The 20,635-nt window shown below is 48.3% G+C and overlaps 1 protein-coding gene across 2 annotated transcripts in view; it reads left to right on the forward strand.

The window, feature by feature from the left end:
• LOC121272897 (small conductance calcium-activated potassium channel protein 2-like) overlaps positions 1-20,635 on the forward strand; it is a 106,654-nt gene that overhangs the window by 62,517 nt on the left and 23,502 nt on the right. For both annotated transcript variants that reach the window (XM_041179736.1, XM_041179737.1), the window contains exons 5-6: positions 15,326-15,436; positions 18,099-18,226. In XM_041179736.1, the coding sequence (XP_041035670.1) occupies positions 15,326-15,436; positions 18,099-18,226 (239 nt within the window). The remainder of the gene's footprint in view (positions 1-15,325; positions 15,437-18,098; positions 18,227-20,635) is intronic.

Below are 20,635 nucleotides of genomic sequence, written 5' to 3' on the forward strand. Positions count from 1 at the left end.
CGCACTGTCAGAGGGTCAGTATTGAGGGAGCCCTGCATTGTTGAAGGGTCAGTACTGAGGGAGGGCTGCACTGTCAAAGGGTCAGTGCTGAGGGAACACTGCACTGTTAAAGTGTCAGAACTGAGGGTGTGCAGCACGGTCTGAGGGCCAGTACTGAGGAAGCCGTGCTGTTGCGTGGTTAGTGCTGAGGGAGGGCTGCACTGTCTAAGGGTCCGTACTGTTGGAGCGCTGCACTGTTAGACGGTCAGTACTGAGGGAATGCCAGGCTGTTGGAGGGTCAGTGCTAAGGGAGCGCTGAGCTGTCAGGGCATCAGTACTGAGGGAGCACCGCACTGTCAGAGGGTTAGTGATGAGGGAGTGCTGCAATCTTGGAATGTCAGTGGTGAGGGAGCCATGCTGTCAGAGGGTCAGTGGTGAGGGAGTGCTGAGCTGTCGGAGGGTCAGTACTAAGGGAGCACCGCTCTGTCAGAGGGTCAGTACTGAGGGGGCAGTGCGCTGTTGGAGGGTCAGTATTGAGGGAGTGCTACACTGTTGGAGGGTCAGTACTGACGAAGCGCTGCACTGTTGGGGAGTCTTTACTGAGGGAGCACTGCGCTGTCGGAGGGTCAGTGCTGAAGCAGCACTGCGCTGTCGGACGGTCAGTAATGAGGGAGTGCTGCACTGTTGGAGGGTCAGACTAAGGGAATAAGAAGATAAGAACATAAGAAATAGAAGCCTGCCCTGCCATTTAATAAGATCATGGCTAATCTGCCCCAGGCCTGCTTTCGCGCCAGCTCCTCAAAAGCCTCAACTCCGCGATATTTCAAAAACCTTTCTATCTCCTCTTTAAATACTTCCAGTGATCTAGCCTCCACAACTCTCTGGGGTAGAAAATTCCAGACATTCACTAAGAAATTCCTTTGCATCTCAGTTCTATATGAGTGTCCCCTTATACTGTAACTATGTCCCCTAGTCCAAGATTCCCCCACTAGTGGAACATCTTCTCGACATCTACCCTTTCAAGCCCCTTCAGAATCTTGTACGTTTCAATAAGATCACCCCTCATTCTTCTAAACTCTAATAAATAAAGGCCTAACCTGTTTAGCTGTTCTTGATAAGTCAACCCCTTCATCCCAGGAATCAGCCCAGTAAATCTCTTTTGAACTGCCTCCAATGCCAATTTGGGAACCAAAACTGTACACAGTGCTCCAGGTGCGGCCTCACTAACACCCTGTACAGTTGTAACAAGACTTCCCTATTTTTAAACTCCAACCTCCGAGCAATACAAAATTCCCTTTGCCTTCTTAATTACTTGCTGCACCTGCATGCTAACTTTTTGTGTTTCATGTATAAGAACACCCAGATCCCTCTGTGCTGCACTTTTTTGGAGTCTCTCTCCATTTAAATAAGTCTGCCTTTTGATTCTTCCTACTAAAGTGCATGACCTCACACTTTCCTGCATTAAACACCATCTGCCAAGTTTTTGCCCACTCACTCAACCTTGCAGATTCCTTATGTCTTCATCACAACATGCTCTCCCACCTATTTTTGTATTGTCAGCAAATTTGGATACATTACAGTCTGCTCCCTCCTCCAAGTCATTAATATAGATGGTAAATAATTGAGGCCCTTGGACTGATCCTTGTGGCACTCCACTAGTTATGTCTTTCCAACCTGAAAAAGACCCATTAATCCCGATTCTCTGCCTTCAGCATCAATACACCACCCTTAATGTAATAAAATGCTCCACAGCAACCGATGAATTACTTTACTAGGCATAGTCTCTGGCATAAGGTGGACAAACACTGCAGCCAATTTCTGCAGAGCAAGATCCCACAAATACCTATAAAGTGCCGACTGGAAAGATGTCCCCTGCTCCTCTTTGAATTATTGTCTTTTATATACATCTCAGCAGGCATTCGGGGTCTCGGTTTAATGTCCCATCTGATAGAAGGCACCTCTGACAATGCAGCACTCCCTCAATATTGACCCTCTGAGAGCATGGCACTCCCCCAGAACTGACCCTTTGACAGCATGGTGCTCCCTCAATTCTGACCCTCTGACAGCTCAGCGCTCCCTAAGCACTGACTGTCTGACTTTGCGGCACTCCCTCAGTACGGCCCCCTTCAATAGTGCAGCAATCCCTTAGCACTGACCCTCCAACAGCACGCCTCCCTCAGCACAGAACCTCCGGCAATGCAGCACTCCCTCATTACTGAACATGTGACAGTGGTGCAGCACTCCCTCATGCGGCAGTCCCTCAGTACTGACCCTCCAACAGTGCAGCTCTCCCTCAGTACTGACCCTCCAACAGTGCAATACTCCCTCAATACTGACCCTCCAACAGTTCAGTGCTCCCTCAATACTGATCCTGTGACAAAGTGGCACCCCATCAGCATTGACACTCAGTGCAGTGCATCCTCAGCACTGAGCCTCCAAAAGTGCAGCACTAAGTGCAGGACTAAAGGCAGACAAGTTGCCTGGACCTGATGGCCTGCCTCCAAGGGTTTTAAAGGAAGTGGCTGCAGAGATAGTGGAGGCATTGGTCGAAATATTCCAGAACTCAATGGATTCCGGGAGGGTCCCAGTGGATTTGAAAACCGCTAATTTGACGCCCTTGTTAACCAATCTTCAATCCATGCTAATACATTACCCACAATACCTTGAGCTCTTATCATGTGCAATAACCTTTTATGTGGCACCTTATCGAATGCCTTCTGGAAAACCAAATACACTACATCTACCGGTTCCCCTTTATCAACTCTGCTTGTTATATCCTCAGAGAACTCTAGCAAATTTGTCAAACATGATTTCCCTTTCACAAAACCATGTTGGCTCTGTTTGATTGTGTGAAGCTTTTCTAAATGTCTGGCCATTTCTTCCTTAACAATGGACTCTAGCATTTTCCCAATGACAGATGTTAGGCTGACTGGCCTATAGTTTTCTGCTTTTTGTCTCCCTCCTTTCTTGAACAGGGGTGTCACATTAGCAGTTTTCCAATCCGCTGGGACCGTCCCGGAATCCAGTGAGTTCTGGAATAGTTTGGCCAATGCCTCCACTATCTCTGCAGCCACTTCCTTTAAAATCCTTGGATGCAGACCATCAGGTCCTGGCGACTTGTCTGCCTTTAGTCCTGCACTTAGTGCTGCACTTTCACAGAGTCAATGCTGTTGGAGGGTCAGTGCAGAGGGATAACTGCACTGTCTCAGGGTCAGTGCTGAGGGCGCACTGCAATGAGTGTCAGTGTTGGGGGGGGGGGGTGCCACTCTGTCACAGGATCAGTACTGAGGGGTCACTGTGTTGTTGCAGGGTCAGTATTGAGGGAGTACTGCATTGTTGGAGGGTCAGTGCTGAGGAAGGGCTGCTCTGTCGGAGACTCAGTAATGAGGAAGTGCTGCATTGTTGAAGGGTTAGTACTGAGGGGGTGCCGCACCACTGTTAGATGGTCAGTAATGAGGGAGTGCTGCATAGTTAGAGGGTCTGTGCTGAGGGAGGCATGCTGTTGGAGGGTCAGTGCTAAGGGATTGCTACACTGTTGAAGGGGCCGTACTGAGAGAGTGCCGCACTGTCAGGCAGTCAGTGCTTAGGGAGCGCTGAGCTGCTACAGGGTCAGTACTGAGGGAGTGCCGCGTTCTCAGGGTGTCAATATTGAGGGAGTGCTGCATTGTCAGAGGTGCCGTTAAACCGAGACCCCGAATGCCTGCTGAGATGTGTGTAAAAGACAATAATTCAAAGAGGAGCAGGGGACATCTTTCCAGTCAGCACTTTATAGGTATTTGTGGGATCTTGCTATGCAGAAATTGGCTGTAGTGTTTGTCCACCTTATGCCAGAGACTATGTCTAGAAAAGTAATTCATTGGTTGCTGTGGAGCAATTTATTACATTAAGGGTGGTGTATTGATGCTATGTTATGGGCTTTGAGATGTTCTGCGGAGGGAAAGGCAAGTTTTTATTTAAGCTTTAACTCCAATAAATCTCCCAGCCAGAAAGCCAAGCACGGCTCGGAGATTTCCCAATTGCTACAGGCAGTTTGTCCTTCATTCACTGTAATTGTGGGCTGTGCAGACCTTTGAGAAGTCCCCTGTTGACGTATCTGCCTCTCGACTAAATTGAATTCACGAGAAGCTCTGCACAACAGCCCCCCTGGGAGCTGAACACTATGTGTTTCAGTTAAAAATCCATGGTAAGTTACTGGGACGTGGTCTCTGGGAAGTCAGCTTCAATTTGTTTTATTGAGGGTTCCCCGTGGCTGTCGGCGTGAGGTTGCATCGATATATTTCCATTGAGAGACCTCCAGAGGATGAGACTCGGCTTGAATTAAATGTACTTGCGCAGGTCCATGCATCCTGCGGATCTCTTGTTTTTAAAACCTGCCCTGGACGTCCTTTGTGAGTTCTGAGTTTCAGACTCCTAAGGATGGTTCCTGTAGTGTGGGGGGGTTTCCCAGCTGGTGCCTGCCCCTCTGGGCTACTTTGCTTTTATCCACACCATCCTTCCTGTTACCTTCCCAACAGGAGTCACTGGACAATGATCAGGAGCAGGAACCCTGGCTGATTTCCCCTCTCTCTCTAACCCAGGGGTCAATGGACAGCGATCGGAGCAGGAACCCTGGCTGATTTCCCCTCTCTCTACCCCAGAGATCACTGGACAGCGATCGGGGTAGGAACCCTGGCTGATTTCCCCTCTCTCTAATCCAGAGATCACTGGACAGTGATCAGCAGGAACCCTGGCTGATTTCCCCTCTCTCTCTAACCCAGGGGTCAATGGACAGCGATCGGGGCAGGAACCCTGGCTGATTTCCCCTCTCTCTACCCTAGAGATCATTGGACAGCGATCGGGGTAGGAACCCTGGCTGATTTCCCCTCTCTCTAACCCAGGGATCACTAGACAGCGATCAGGGTAGGAACCCTAGCTGATTTCCCCTCTCTCTAACCCAGAGATCACTGGACAGTGATCAGGAGTGGGAACACTGGCTGATTTCCCCTCTCTCTCTAACCCAGACACATTGAGACTAATTGTAACTCTCCTCCACTCAACAATAACACCTTGCATTTATGTAGCATCTTGAACATAGGAAAACATACCGCATATTCAGAGAAAATATGACATTGAACCACATTAGGCTATTTTAGGACAGATGGTTAAGCTTGGTTAAACAAAGCTTGGTTAAAGAGGTTCTAAGGAGCACTTAAAGGAGGAGAGAGATCAGAGGGAAACAGAGAGGTGGAGGGGCTCAGGAAAGGAACTCCAGAGCTGAGGGCTGTGGCAGTTGGAGGCTGAATGGTGGAGCGATGGAAACTGGGGATACACAAGAGTCCAGATTCAGAGGAGGTACAGAAAAGTCAAGAGGGCCATTGGGATGCAGAGGTTTACAGAGATAGGGAGGTAAGGGCGGGAGTGAGGCTATGAAGGGATTTCAACAGGCAATGAACATTTCAAAACTGGGGCATTGCAGGACTGTGAGCTAATGTAGGTCACAGCAAAGGTGGGTGATGAGTGAGTAGTACCTGGTGCAAGTTGGGATATGAGGCAGCAGAATTTTGGATGAGCTCAGGTTTATGGAAGGTAGAGGTGGCAGAGGTAGAGGGGGCGGGGATTGACGGGCAGGCAGGAGAGCTTTGGAAAAGTCAAGGCGACTGAAATAAGCCTCCATCTTTCCACTTCCCTGTCCCCATCCGCCACTCCGTGGCTCAGCCACTCTCCGCCTTGAAGCAGTTGGGCGGCAGAATTTTACAGCAGCGGGATTTTACGTTCCCGCTGAAGTCAGTGGGGTTGATAACGGCCCCGTCCCCGCCGAAACGGGGAGGTAAAATTCTGCCCCAGGTGTCAGGAGAACCGTGAGATTTTGAAAGATATTACTGGACACCTGCGGGATGAGGCAGAGGTCAGATAAACTGCAAGGCGCTTTCATCTCGTATTTACTGCCTCTTTATTACAGCCAGCTGCTGGATCTCCCATTGCCGCCAATCCGATTAGAAGCGAAACAGGGTCTGGTGAACAAATTAATATTCCTGGAACTAATGATGTAGGATGGATGGCGACTCTTCCACCCCCTGGTTCATTTCTGTTACCCTGTTCCCCTTGTGGCTTCCTGTTCTCCGACATCCAAGCCGCCCGCCTCCCGGACAGTCCCTCACCCACTTTGTGCTCCACGTTCCTCTGTGCTCCTGCCGCTTCTGCCCAACTCTCTAGCCCGCTCCCCCGTTTCCTGTCACACCTCCCTTGCCTGAGAGAGACTCACATTTGTATAGCGCCTTTCAGAATTTCAGGACGTCCCAAAACTAGTCAGAGTCAATAAAGTACCCTGCAGTCAGGGTTGTAATTTAGTTAACGCCGCAGCTCATTTGCACACAGCCAGCTCCCACAGTAAACAATGTGATCAAGGCTATATCTTCTGTTTGTACATCATATAAACTATTGGTTGAGGGGTAAATATTTGCCAGGGTACCAGGGGTAACAACCCAAAGCGCTGATCTCACAAAAATGGGAAATAGTTAAAAAATTGCAACACAGGGAATATTTCAGGAGACCGTGTAGAGGGAGATTTACTCTGTATCTAACCCCGTGCTGTACTTGTCCTGGGAGTGTTTGATGGGGACAGTGTAGAGGGAGCTTTACTCTGTATCTAACCCCGTGCTGTACCTGTCCTGGGAGTGTTTGATGGGGACAGTGTAGAGGGAGCTTTACTCTGTATCTAACCCTGTGCTGTACCTGTCCTGGGAGTGTTTGATGGGGACAGTGTAGAGGGAACTTTACTCTGTATCTAACCCCGTGCTGTACCTGTCCTGGGAGTGTTTGATGGGGACAGTGTAGAGGGAGTTTTACTCTGTATCTAACCCCGTGCTGTACCTGTCCTGGGAGTGTTTGATGGGGACAGTGTAGAGGGAGTTTTACTCTGTATCTAACCCCGTGCTGTACCTGTCCTGGGAGTGTTTGATGAGGACAGTGTAGAGGGAGCTTTACACTGTATCTAACCCCGTGCTGTACCTGTCCTGGGAGTGTTTGATGGGGACAGTGTAGAGGGAGCTTTACTCTGTATCTATCCCCGTGCTGTACCTGTCCTGGGAGTGTTTGATGAGGACAGTGTAGAGAGAGCTTTACTCTGTATCTAACCCCGTGCTGTACCTGTCCTGGGAGTGTTTGATGGGGACCGTGTAGAGGGAGCTTTACTCTGTATCTAACCCCGTGCTGTACCTGTCCTGGGAGTGTTTGATGGGGATAGTGTAGAGGGAACTTTACTCTGTATCTTACCCCGTGCTGTACCCGTCCTGGGAGTGTTTGATGGGGACAGTGTAGAGGGAGCTTTACTCTGTATCTAACCCCGTGCTGTACCTGTCCTGGGAGTGTTTGATGGGGACAGTGTAGAGGGAGCTTTACTCTGTATCTAACCCCGTGCTGTACCTGCCCTGGGAGTGTTTGATGGGGACAGTTTAGGGAGCGTTTTACTCTGTATCTAACCTGTGCTGTAACTGCCCTAGGAATGTTTGATGGGGACAATGAAGGAGGAGCTTTACTCTGAATCTAACCCCGTGCTGTACCTGTACTAGGAGTGTTAATGGAGACCGTGTATGAGGACAATGTAGAGGAAGCCTTATTCTGTATCTAACCCCATGTTGTACCTGCCCTGGGAGTGTTTGATGGGGACAGTGTAGATCGAGCTTTACTCTGTATCTAACCTCTGTGCTGTACATGCCCTGGGAGCATTCGATGGGGACAGCGTAGTGAAGATTTACTCAGTATCTAACCCCGTGCTGTACCTTCCCTGGGAGTGTTGGATGAGGTCAGTGTAGAGGGGGTTTTCCTCTGTATGGAACCTCGTGCTGTACTCTGTATCTAACCCCATGCTGCAACTGCACCAGGAGTGTTTGATTGGGACAGTGTAAAGGAAGCTTTACTCTGTATCTAACCCCGTGCTGTACCTGTCCTGGGAGTGTTTGATGGGGACAGTGTAGAGGGAGTTTTACTCTGTATCTAACCCCGTGCTGTATCTGCCCTGGGAGTGTTTGATGGGGACGGTGTAGAGGGAGCTTTACTCTGTATCTAACCCTGTGCTGTACCTGTCCTGGGAGTGTTTGATGGGGACAGTGTAGGGGGATCTTTACTCTGGATCTATCCCAGTGCTGTACCTGCCCTGGGAGTGTTTGATGGGGACAGTGTAGAGGGAGCTTTACTCTGTATCTAACCCCGTGCTGTACCTGTCCTGGGAGTGTTTGATGGGGACAGTGTAGAGGGAGATTTACTCTGTATCTAACCCCGTGCTGTACCTGTCCTGGGAGTGTTTGATGGGGACAGTGTAGAGGGAGATTTACTCTGCATCTAACCCCGTGCTGTACCTACCCTGGGAGTGTTTGAGGGGGACAGTGGAGAACAATCTTTACTCTGTATCTAATCCCGTGCTGTACTGTCCTGTGAGTGTTTGATGGGGACAGTGTTGAGAGAGCTTTTTTCTGTATCTAACACATGAAATGAGAATAGTTCCATTTCCCAGTAATAACATCCCTCACTGTGGTGAGCATGATAATGCTCCAGAGACTCTCACAATACTGTTTAAATTTTGTTTTTAGAAAGAAAGAAGATCAAGGCACTAGAGAACAGGGTGATTTTTTGCCTCCTCAGTCTTCACCTGGTTTCAGGGTCATATTTCCCAGAAAGGTTGGCAACAGGCTGTGCTGTATGACTGTTCATTATCTTTTATTAAAAATAAGCCTCGCCATGTGTCTGAAGCTCCGCTCCGAGACAGCTGGAAATGGGAAACACTCTGGGAAATAAATAGTGATTATAGTAACCTGAAATATTCTTTTTAAATCCCTTCATTCACCCTTCTTGCCTGAAGACACAGACACTCCAGTGACACGGTTTTTTTTTATGGAAGGAGACTGCCTGTGCTGACGGGAAATTTGACCATGGGGTGCATACACCGTCCTCATATGGCGTCTGTACACAGCGACGCGTAATCATCTTGCAGCAGTGGTCATGCGCTGGCGCCCCAGCTGATTGACCTTGTGCTCCTACTCAGGCCAAACACCCCAGGTTTGGAGGCACTGAGGCAAATGGTCAGAATCATCTTGCCTCCCCACCTTCTGCTTAACGCAGCTGTCTGGTGTGTGTGACACAGTACCGCATGGAGCAAATATTGTTTAAAAAAAGACTTGCGTTTAAATAGCACCACCTCGGGATGCCCTGTATCCGCTGGGGCTTGGAAGAGTAAGAGGCAACTTGATTGAAACATAAAAGATTCCGAGGGGATTTGATAGGGTGGCTGTGGAAAGGATGTTTCCTCTTATGGGAGAATCTACAACTGGGAGTCACCGTTTTATAATAAGTGTTTGCCCATTTAAGACAGATGAGGAAAAATTTTTCCCCTCAGGGGGTTGAGAGAGTTTGGAACTCGCTTCCTCAAAAGGCGGTGGAAGCAGAGCCTTTGAATGTTTTTAAGGCAAAGCTAGATAGATTCTTGATAAACAAGGGGGGGGGGGGGGGAAAGGTTATCGGGGGTAGGTGGGAATGTGGAGTTGAGGTTACAATCAGATCAGCCGTGATCTTATTGAATGGCGTAGCAGGCTCGAGGGGCCGAGTGGCCTACTCCTGCTCCTAGTTTGTATGTATATGCCCCAAAGCACTTCACAGCCAATGAATTACTTTTTGAAGTTTAGTCATTTTAATGCAGGGATAAAAAGCCTTTGAAGTTGATGGCGAGTCCCAAATGGTAAAGTTGGTGATTCTCACCCAGGAGTGGCTTGTCTTCCATTGAGCAGTGATCTGATCAAACTATTTGCTACGTTAAGAGGATTGGACATGGTGAATAGAGAGAAATGATTTGCTCTGGTAGGGGCGGTCATGAACAAGGGAACACAACCGTTAAATTTAGTGCTAGGCCATTCAGGGGTGAAGTGAGGAAGCACGTTTTAACACAAAGGCTCATGGAAACCTGGAACTCTCTCCCCAAAAGGCTGTGGGGGCTGGGTTTCAGTTGGAGCTTGCAAGATTGAGATTGACAGATTCTTGTTAAGTAAGGGTATTAAGGGATATGAGCAAAGGCCAGTTCAGGAGAGTTAAGGTCCGTGATCTGACTGAATGACTAGGGCAGGCCCAAAGGCTGAATGGTTTCCTTATGTTCCTAAGTATCAGCAAAACTTGAATTCGATCTCGTTGGCAATTTTTACTCACTCTGAAATCCAGGATCCCAGATGCTATCTAGGGCTAAAACTCCAATGGGGCTTTCGCTGACCTTCCCACCAGAAACCTGGAGTATCTAGGGTTGCGCATGGGATCTCCAGGAATTGAAGATCAATCTCCAGGGCTTCTGTGTGCAACCCTGGAGGAAAATCATCCGGACGGTAAAAAATAATTGCATTTTTTTTTTGGCCATTTTCTTTGAACAGTTCTCTTAACCAGATAGAAAAATGCTGAAAATGGGGAATACAGGGCTGTTCGGCTGACAGTCAAGCATCATCCACTTGGCTAATGAATCTTTTTTGCTTTCCAAGTGGTGTAGGAAGGCAGTGCGTCACAACAGCGCATGTGTTGGCCGACTAATGGCAAGAGCATGGGGGCAAGTCATGTGATGAAATCTCCAGAAATCTCAGTTGGCGACCCTAGTCGTACCCTAGTACAGTTTCAGCTTTCCCCTGCCCAACTACGGTGCTCCATGTAATGCGTGCATGTAAAGGGGCTGCTGAGGGGAAGTGGAACCGGACAAGGCAGGGGCTAACAGAATTAACAAGCAGGGCTGGAAAAGTCCAGCTGAGTTATCAAGCCTAACCTGGCTCTACAAAATTCCCGTTCCCCACACACACTCACAAAGAGAAAAGAGTCAAATAACAGCAGCGGTACCTTCAAAAAAATACCCCAAGATGCTTCGCAGAATGAGGCTAAGTTTGGCACCAAGTCACATAAGGAGACAGTGGGACAGCAGGTCAAAAGTTTGGTCAAAGAGATAGATGTTCAGGAGCATCTTAAAGGAGGAGAGAGAGAGAGAGAGAGAGAGAGAGGGGCGGAGAAGTTTAGGAAGGGAATTCCAGAGCTGTGGGCCCATGAAGGCATGGCCGCCATACTGGCTGTGAAACTTTACCTCAGGTCCAGTCACTGTGTTCAGGAAAGGGAGAGAGAAGTTTGAGAAATGAATAAAGCTATTGACGTCATTGCCAAGCAGGGGAGCTAAATCCTTAGTTTAATATTTCATGTATTAAAAAATGAATTTGATGCAGAGTAAGAGATCATCTATAATTCTCACAGAACTAAGGATCTTTGTGTGAGGGACATCTGGAGCCTAACCTAGAAATCCTGGAAGGAATTTCATGTATACTGACCAGATCCGAGTGTGGGTTCAGTTTATGCTGAGGGTTTACTTTTGGCAGTTTTACTCCCTCACTCTTCGAAAAACACTGACTGTCACTGGGGTGCGGATCACTCACACGCACTGACTCTCACTGGAGTACAGTTTCCACAGACACTGCCTCTCACTGGGGTATGGGTTCCATACACACTGACTCTCACTGGGGTACGGGTCCCACACGCACTGACTCTCACTGGAGTACAGTTTCCACAGACACTGCCTCTCACTGGGGTATGGGTCCCACACACACTGACTCTCACTGGGGTACGGGTCCCACACACACTGACTCTCACTGGGGTATGGGTCCCACACACACTGACTCTCACTGGGGTATGGGTTCCATACACACTGACTCTCACTGGGGTACGGGTTCCACACACACTGACTCTCACTGGGGTATGGGTCCCACACACACTGACTCTCACTGGGGTATGGGTCCCACACACACTGACTCTCACTGGGGTACGGGTCCCACACTTACTGACTCTCACTGGGGTACGGGTTCCATACACACTGACTCTCACTGGGGTACGGGTCCCACGCACACTGACTCTCACTGGGGTACGGGACCCACACACACTGACTCTCACTGGGGTACGGGTCCCACACACACTGACTTTCACTGGGGTACGGGTCCCACACACACTGACTCTCACTGGGGTACTGGTCCCACACACACTGACTCTCACTGGGGTACGGGTCCCACACACACTGACTCTCACTGGGGTACGGGACCCACACACACTGACTCTCACTGGGGTACGGGACCCACACACACTGACTCTCACTGGGGTACGGGACCCACACACACTGACTCTCACTGGGGTATGGGACCCACACACACTGACTCTCACTGGGGTACGGGACCCACACGCACTGACTCTCACTGGGGTACGGGTCCCACACGCACTGACTCTCACTGGGGTATGGGTTCCATACACACTGACTCTCACTGGGGTACGGGACCCACACACACTGACTCTCACTGGGGTACGGGTCCCACACACGCTGACTCTCACTGGGGTACGGGACCCACACACACTGACTCTCACTGGGGTACGGGACCCACACACACTGACTCTCACTGGGGTATGGGTTCCATACACACTGACTCTCACTGGGGTACGGGACCCACACACACTGACTCTCACTGGGGTACGGGACCCACACACACTGACTCTCACTGGGGTACGGGACCCACACGCACTGACTCTCACTGGGGTATGGGTTCCATACACACTGACTCTCACTGGGGTGCGGGTCCCACACACACACTGACTCTCACTGGGGTACGGGTCCCACACACACTGACTCTCACTGGGGTATGGGTTCCACACACACTGACTCTCACTGGGGTACAGGTTCCACACACACTGACTCTCAATGAGGTACAGCTTCCACAGTCAGTGACTCTCACTGGTTTATGGGTCCACACATATGGACCCTTACTGGGGTACAGGTTCCACAGACACTGACTCTCACTGGGGTACAGGTTCCACAGACACTGACTCTCACTGGGGTACAGGTTCCACAGACACTGATTCCCACTGATTCCAACTGGGGTGTGGGTCCCCCACACACTGACTGTCATTGGATTATGGGTTCCACACACACTGACTCTCACTGGGGTATGGGCCCCACACACGTTGACTCTCACTGGGGTTCCGGGTTTTAGACACGCTGACTCTTACTGGGGTACGGGTTCCACACACACTGACTCTCACTGGGGTATGGGTCCCACACATACTGACTCTCACTGGGGTACGAGTCCCACACGTACTGACTCTCGCTGGGGTACGAGTCCCACATGTACTGACTCTCACTGGGGTACCGGTCCCACACACACTAACTCTCACTGGCGTACGGGTTCCACACACACTGACTCTCACTGGAGTACAGGTCCCACACTCACTGACTCTCACTGGGGTATGGGATAGGGACCAGGTTGATTTTACCCCTCCCCACCTCAGAGATACCAAGTCCAAATCTGGCAGCCCTTCTGTTAACCTTTCTGTGGGGCTTAGTAGCACAATTGAAATGGCTTTTAACCAGAATGCCTTCAATCTGTTCTACTACATGATAAAGCTGCACATTTATGGAATGATTCTGCCAGTCATGTGACCAGAATGATGCCTCAGTGCAATCTGTAACTTGTGTAGAGATATGACTTAATGCAGACAGGTGTCAACAAGGGAATTATCTGAATGATTTAAAACCCGTTATTAAAAATCTCATACAATCTGTCAGTGAATTATCAAGGATTAATATTGTGGTACTCACTGCTTAGCTGACAGTGGCCCCCTCAGGGACTGACAGTGAGACTACACTGACGAATTGTTTGGACACACTAAGCAGTTTATAATCCCGTTCTGAGAACTTAACCTGTCTATATATTTTCAAGTTATTTTAGTTCCTTCCTTTCTTTGGTTCTCCCCATCACTTACTAATCACTGGGTGATACAGCAGGCAACATATTCAGAAATGAAAACAAAAAACTGCGGATGCTGGAAATCCAAAACAAAAACAGAATTACCTGGAAAAACTCAGCAGGCAGGTCTGGCAGCATCGGTGGAAGGGTCATGAAGACTCGAAACGTCAACTCTTTTCTTCTCCACCGATGCTGACAGACCTGCCTGCTGAGTTTTTCCAGGTAATTCTGTTTTTGTTTAACATATTCAGAGGTGTTTGCTGCACACACCTTTTTCTCTCTCTCTCCACCGCACTCTCATTCTCTTGTTTCTGTCTGACTCTTTCCTACCTGCGCTCTCCTCCTCTCTTTCTTTCCCTCTTTCTTTTTTCTCCTGTGTTTCTCTTTGCCATTTTCTCATTCTCCTTCATCCCCTTCATCTGTCTGTTTATTCACTGCTCCCTTCTCGTTCGCTCACTATCTTTCCCCACTTTCTCTGTCTCGATTTTCCTCCTCTGTCTCTATCGCTCTCTTTCTCTTCCTCTGATTTTTCCATTATCTCTCTCACTCCCTCTCCTCTTTCATAAACTTTCTCTTCCTCATGCTCATGCATTTCTTTTTTCTCTGTTTCTCCCTCTGTCTATCCCTCTCGCTTTGTTTCTCTCTCCATCCTCTGGCTGTCTTTCTGTATCTACCTCTTTCACTGCTTCACTCCTCTCCATTGTGAAATCACCACATTGCAGCAATGGGTTGGAAGGGTGTGTGCGTGTGTGTGTGAATTTGGGAACCCATTAGAGGGACAGTGGAGACCTTGTCTTATCCCAAATGCCTCTCCGGTTTTATATCAGTGCTTAGTCTCCAGGAAAAGAGCTTGTTTACTTTTGAGAAGAAACTTTTTCAAAAATAATCTCCTCTTTGTTTCTTTCTTCCTTCCCTTCTCTGGGTCCCCTCTCTCTTTCCTTGTGTCTGGGTGCTACTTTTTTCTCTTCCTCTGATTCTATCTGTTTATTGCCTTTGAATTTGTCTTCCCATCTCCCTCTATATGTATCACTTTCTATCTCTGTCTCTCTTTCTGTCTGTCTTTTTCCATTTTGCTTTCTCTCCCTGACTCTCTTTTCAACTCTCTCTTCGTCCAATTGACACCCTCTGCCTGCATTCCCTTCTATCGGTGCATGTGGTTCTCCATCTCTGTGTGTTTCTCTCTCTATCTCTCCTACCAACTGTCTTTCTACCTGTCTCTGACTTTTCCTGCCCTCTCTGTTTGACACCCTCTCTGCCTGTGCCTCCCTTTATTTGCCTATTTTTGTATATGATTCTCTGTATCTTCATTGCTCTTTATAATTCTCTCTGTCTCTCCCTTTCTCTGTCTGTCTGTTTCTCTTTCTGTATCTGTCTGCCTCTGTCTCTCTCCCTGTCACTCTATCTGTCTGTCTCGCTCTCTCTGTCTCTCTCTCTCTTTCTGTCTCTATCCATTTATCACTCGATCTGTTTGTGTTACCCTCTCTGGCTATGTGTATCCCTTTCTCTGAGTGTACATTGTCTCTTTCTCTTCCTTTTTGTTTGCCTGCTTCTCACTCTCTCTCATCCCTTCCCCCCTCCCCAAGGGTGCAGGATGTACAGCTCTGGTGGTGGCTGTCGTTGCTAGGAAACTAGAACTAACCAAAGCTGAGAAGCACGTCCATAACTTCATGATGGATACACAGCTCACCAAGCGGGTAAGCAGGCTTCATTAAACTCTGTGAACGTTTGTTATTCGTCAGCACGTACACAGGTACTGCCCTGAGCCGTTCAGTCCATGGATATTACACCTGTGGACTAGGGCGTCAAATGGACCAGCGAGCAGGAGAATTGATGGCATGGACAAGCATCTTCAGCGAGTGATGTGGGAATGATGGGTGCTATTCATCCAGCCATTCTCTGTGTCTCAGAGCACAGACAAAATGATCTCCAACATCTCTGTGTTGCTATTTTTAAGGGCCTGCCTTTCATATATTTATGATGTGGATTTTGTTCACTGTTTTCCCATCCTTGCTAGTCCAAGTGCCCTCTTGGACATCACCCCAAATGACTGTTGTTCCAGCATGGCTCAGTACAGTGGGTATTGGCAAGCTGATCAACCATGGAGGGCATCACAGCCTTTGCCCATGCACTTTCCACAGCAGGAGTCTGGGGTCACGATGAGGAGCAATATCAAGGTGTTCCCACCCCACCCTTGCCGTGAAGAAGTTGTGTATCTGGGTGATGGTCCCTATCTGGGTCTGGGATGTGGGAAACATCTGGGAGTCTTGGCCATTTATCAGCTGGGGAAGAGAAGAGGAATCCTTCTCCTGTCCGTGAGCCTGCCTGACTGCTGTCAAAACAGGATGTTTGCAAGCTGCCAGAATGTGGGGGCGTCTGATACAAGGTCACGTTGACATGCTTTGCAGCAGTGCTGGAGTTTTCCATACCTGCCGAAATGTACTGCGCATCATTGCAGAGGTTGGGGGAGAGCCTCACCGTTTCATTCACCAGTTCCTTGGGATTCCTGGGATCAGTGATCAAAGTCAAGCGGCCACAACCTCAGGTGTTAAGTCCTGTCATGTGACACACATTATTCTTTGGCTGAGGAAGCAGGCCTGAGGCCCACTTCTGCCTTCACTCTGCCTGTCCTGTTCAAAAGCCCCAGAGCAAAGAAAGAAACTTTGCATTGATGAGCGGCTTTCAAGACCTCCCGACACCCCAAAGCATATCACAGACAATGAAGTACCTTCGAAGGGTCATCACTGTAGGAATGTAGGAAACGCAGGAGTCAAATTGTGCACAGCAAGCTCCCACAGACAGCAATGTGATAATCACCAAATAATAAGGGTCTGAGGGCAGGTTTTTCAGGCTGTTGATGTTGCACCTCCTACTGGACAGTTTTATGACATCAGCAGAGACCTGGGGCTATGCGGCTCCTTCCAATCTCTGCAATCGGGATGGGAGGACCCAGGATCAGAAGGGTAGAAAACATTGAAGGTATAGATGGGCCTCACCCTCGATTAGAGATGATAAATTAAACCACTTCAAGACCATGACTGTCAAAGAGACACATTGCAGCATTAAGAAGTGCCCCTCCAGTTTCTGTCATGCTCCAATGGTTCGTCCACCAACAACTTGAGTACCTGATTTATCCCAAAGCTGGGAGCAGAAAGCAATTTAACCAACAGAGCAAGTCACTTCAAACCAAACAATGAGGGATTGGACCAGGCTGAGGTTTTCTTTCTGCTTTATCGATGGAAGGGTTCGGAGGGTGAGACACCCTCTTTGAAACAGACCCAATAGACTCCCTCTGTTAATGGGGCCCTAATGGAGAGAATCACTCTGTTAAAGGAGTTCTGATGGAGGGAATCACTCTGTTAAGGGGGTCCTGATGGTGAGACTCCCTCTGATAAAGGGGTCCTGATGGTGAGACTCCCTCTGATAAAGGGGTCCTGATGGTGAGAATCCCTCTGATAAAGGGGTCTCGATGGTGAGACTCCCTCTGATAAAGGGGTCTCGATGGTGAGACTCCCTCTGATAAAGGGGTTTCGATAGTAAGACTCCTTCTGTTAAAGGGGTCTTGATGGTGAGACTCCCTCTGATAAAGGAGTCTCAATAGTGAGACTCCCTCTGATAAAGGAGTTCTGATGGTGAGACTCCCTCTGATAAAGGGGTTTCAATAGTAAGACTCCTTCTGTTAAAGGGGTCTTGATGGTGAGACTCCCTCTGATAAAGGAGTCTCAATAGTGAGACTCCCTCTGATAAAGGAGTCTCAATAGTGAGACTCCATCTGTTAAAGGAGTCCTGATGGTGAGAATCCCTCTGATAAAGGGGTCTCGATGGTGAGACTCCCTCTGATAAAGGGGTCTCGATGGTGAGACTCCCTCTGATAAAGGAGTCCTGATGGTGAGACTCCCTCTGATAAAGGAGTCCTGATGGTGAGACTCCCTCTAATAAAGGGGGCTTGATGGTGAGACTCCCTCTGTTAAAGGGGTCCGGATGGTGAGACACTGTCTGATAAAGGGGTCTTAATGGTGAGACTCCCTCTGTTAAAGGAGTCTGGATGGTGAGACGCTGTCTGATAAAGGGGTCTCGATGGTGAGACTCCTTCCGCTAAAGGGGACCAGATGGTGAGACGCTGTCTGATAAAGGGGTCCTGATGGTGAGACTCCTTATTTGAAAATGTCCCAGTAGTGAAGATTTCTTTTTTGTTAACGGGGTCTCATGCTGAGACTCCCTCTTAAAAAAGGTCCCAATGGTGAGTTCTTTGAAAGGAATCCTGATGGTGAGACGCCCCATTGAAAAGGGTCACACAGTGAGACTTACAGTTGCTTGTTCTATTGTACCCTAACCTGTTGCTTCCCTTATCCCCACCAGATAAAAAATGCAGCAGCCAATGTTTTGCGGGAGACCTGGCTGATCTACAAACACACAAAACTGCTCAAAAAGATTGACCATGCCAAAGTGAGGAAGCACCAGAGGAAGTTCCTGCAGGCCATCCATCAGTGAGTTCATAGGAAGGGGCTGTGACACGGATGTCCTGCACTCAGAGGACCAATAACAGGACCGTAGTCAATATCCGGGAGTGAGTTACAGGCTGGAATCTAATCGAGGGGTTTGGGGTGGTTTATATATAGAATAACAGATACCCGGGAGTGAGTTACAGACTGGAATCTAATTGAGGGGTTCGGGGTGGTTTATATATAGAATAACAGATACCCGGGAGTGAGTTACAGACTGGAATCTAATTGAGGGGTTCGGCGGGGTTTATATATAGAATAACAGATACCCGGGAGTGAGTTACAGACTGAAATCTAATCGAGGGGTTCGGGGTGGTTTATATATAGAATAACAGATACCCGGGAGTGAGTCACAGACTAGAATCATCAAGGGGTTCAAGTTGTTTATATATAGACTAACAGATACCCAGGAGTGAGTTACAGACTGGAATCTAATCGAGGGGTTTGGGTAAGTTATATATAGAATAACAGATACCCAGGAGTGAGTTACAGACTGGAATCTAATCGAGGGGTTTGGGTGAGTTATATATAGAATAACAGATACCCGGGATAAAAACAGAAAATGCTGGAAAAACTCAGCAGGTCCAACAGCATCTATGGGGAGAGAAACAGGATTAACGTTTCGAGTCTGTATGACCCTTCTTCAGAGCTAATGAGAAATAGAAATGTGATGAAATTTATACTGTTTAAGCGGGGTGGAACAGGTGAAGCTGTATAGAAGGCCAGCAATAGGTGGGGATAAAGGAGGGAATGACAATGATGTCATGGACAAAAAGACAAAGGGAGTGTTCATGATAGCGTTAAAGGCTAAAGGAGGTGCTGATAGTGGCATAAAGGTAAGAAAGCAGAATGTGTTAATAGCAGAACAAGGGTAAGCACTCTGTGAAAGAACAACATGGAGCAAGTAACAGATGGCTCTTTTGGGGGTGGGGTGGAGGGAGGGGGCAGTGGTTGGGGAAAAAGGGATAAAAAGGGGATAAAACAATGAATAAATGAATAAAAATGAAAATAAGTGGATGAAAAATTAAGTTTAAATTTAAAGAAATTGGATTAAAAAAGGGTTGAAGAGAGAGGAGAGAATTCATGGTCTGAAGTTGTTGAACTCAATGTTAAGTCCGGAAGGCTGTAAATTGCCTAATCGGAAGATGAGGTGCTGTTCCTCCAGTTTGCGTTGGGCTTCACTGGAACAATGCAGCAGGCCAAGGACGGACATGTGGGCATGAGAGCAGGATGGTGTGTTGAAATGGCAAGCGACAGGGAGGTCTGGGTCATGCTTGTGGACAGACCGAAGGTGTTCTGCAAAGTGGCCACCCAGACTGCATTAGGTCTCCCCAACGTAGAGGAAACCGCATTGGGAGCAGCGAATGCAGTAGACCACATTGAAAGAGGTGCTAGTGAAGCACTGCTTCACCTGAAAGGTGTGTTTGGGCCCTTGGACAGTGAGGAGGGAGGAGGTAAAGGGGCAGGTGTTTCACCTTCTGCAATTGCATGGGAAGGTGCCATTGGAAGGGGATGAGGTGTTGGAAGTGAAGGAGGAGTGGACCAGGGTGTCCTGGAGGGAATGATCCCTATGGAATGCTGACAGGGGGAGTGAAAGGAAGATGTGTTTGGTGGTGGCATCATGCTAAGAGTTGGTGAAAATGGTGGAGGATGATCCTTTGAATGTGGAGGCTGGCGGGGTGAAGAGTGAGGACAAGGGGAAAAAAAATAAAAACAAAAAAACTGCAGATGCTGGAAATCCAAAACAAAAACAGAATTACCTGGAAAAACTCAGCAGGTCTGGCAGCATCGGCGGAGAAGAAAAGAGTTGACGTTTCGAGTCCTCATGACCCTTCGACAGAACTTGAGTTTGAGTCCAAGAAAGAGTTGAAATATAAGCTGGTTTAAGGTGTGTGTGTGGGGGGCGGAGAGATAGAGAGAGAGAGAGAGGTGGGGGTGTGGTTGTAGGGACAAACAAGCAGTGATAGAAGCAGATCATCAAAAGATGTCAACGACAATAGTACAATAGAACACATAGGTGTTAAAGTTAAAGTTGGTGATATTATCTAAACGAATGTGCTAATTAAGAATGGATGGTAGGGCACTCAAGGTATAGCTCTAGTGGGGTTTTTTTTATATAATGGAAATAGGTGGGAAAAGGAAAATCTTTATAATTTATTGGAAAAAAAAGGAAGGGGGAAACAGAAAGGGGGTGGGGATGGGGGAGGGAGCTCACGACCTAAAGTTGTTGAATTCAATATTCAGTCCAGAAGGCTGTAAAGTCCCTAGTCGGAAGATGAGGACAAGGGGAACCCTATCATGGTTCTGGGAGGAGGAGGAAGGTGTGAGGGCAGAGGTGCAGGAGGTGGGTTGGACATGGTTGAGGGCCCTGTCAACTACAGTTGGCGGGAAACC

Source organism: Carcharodon carcharias, chromosome 36, assembly GCF_017639515.1.
Source record: "Carcharodon carcharias isolate sCarCar2 chromosome 36, sCarCar2.pri, whole genome shotgun sequence".
Classification (NCBI taxonomy): domain Eukaryota; kingdom Metazoa; phylum Chordata; class Chondrichthyes; order Lamniformes; family Lamnidae; genus Carcharodon; species Carcharodon carcharias.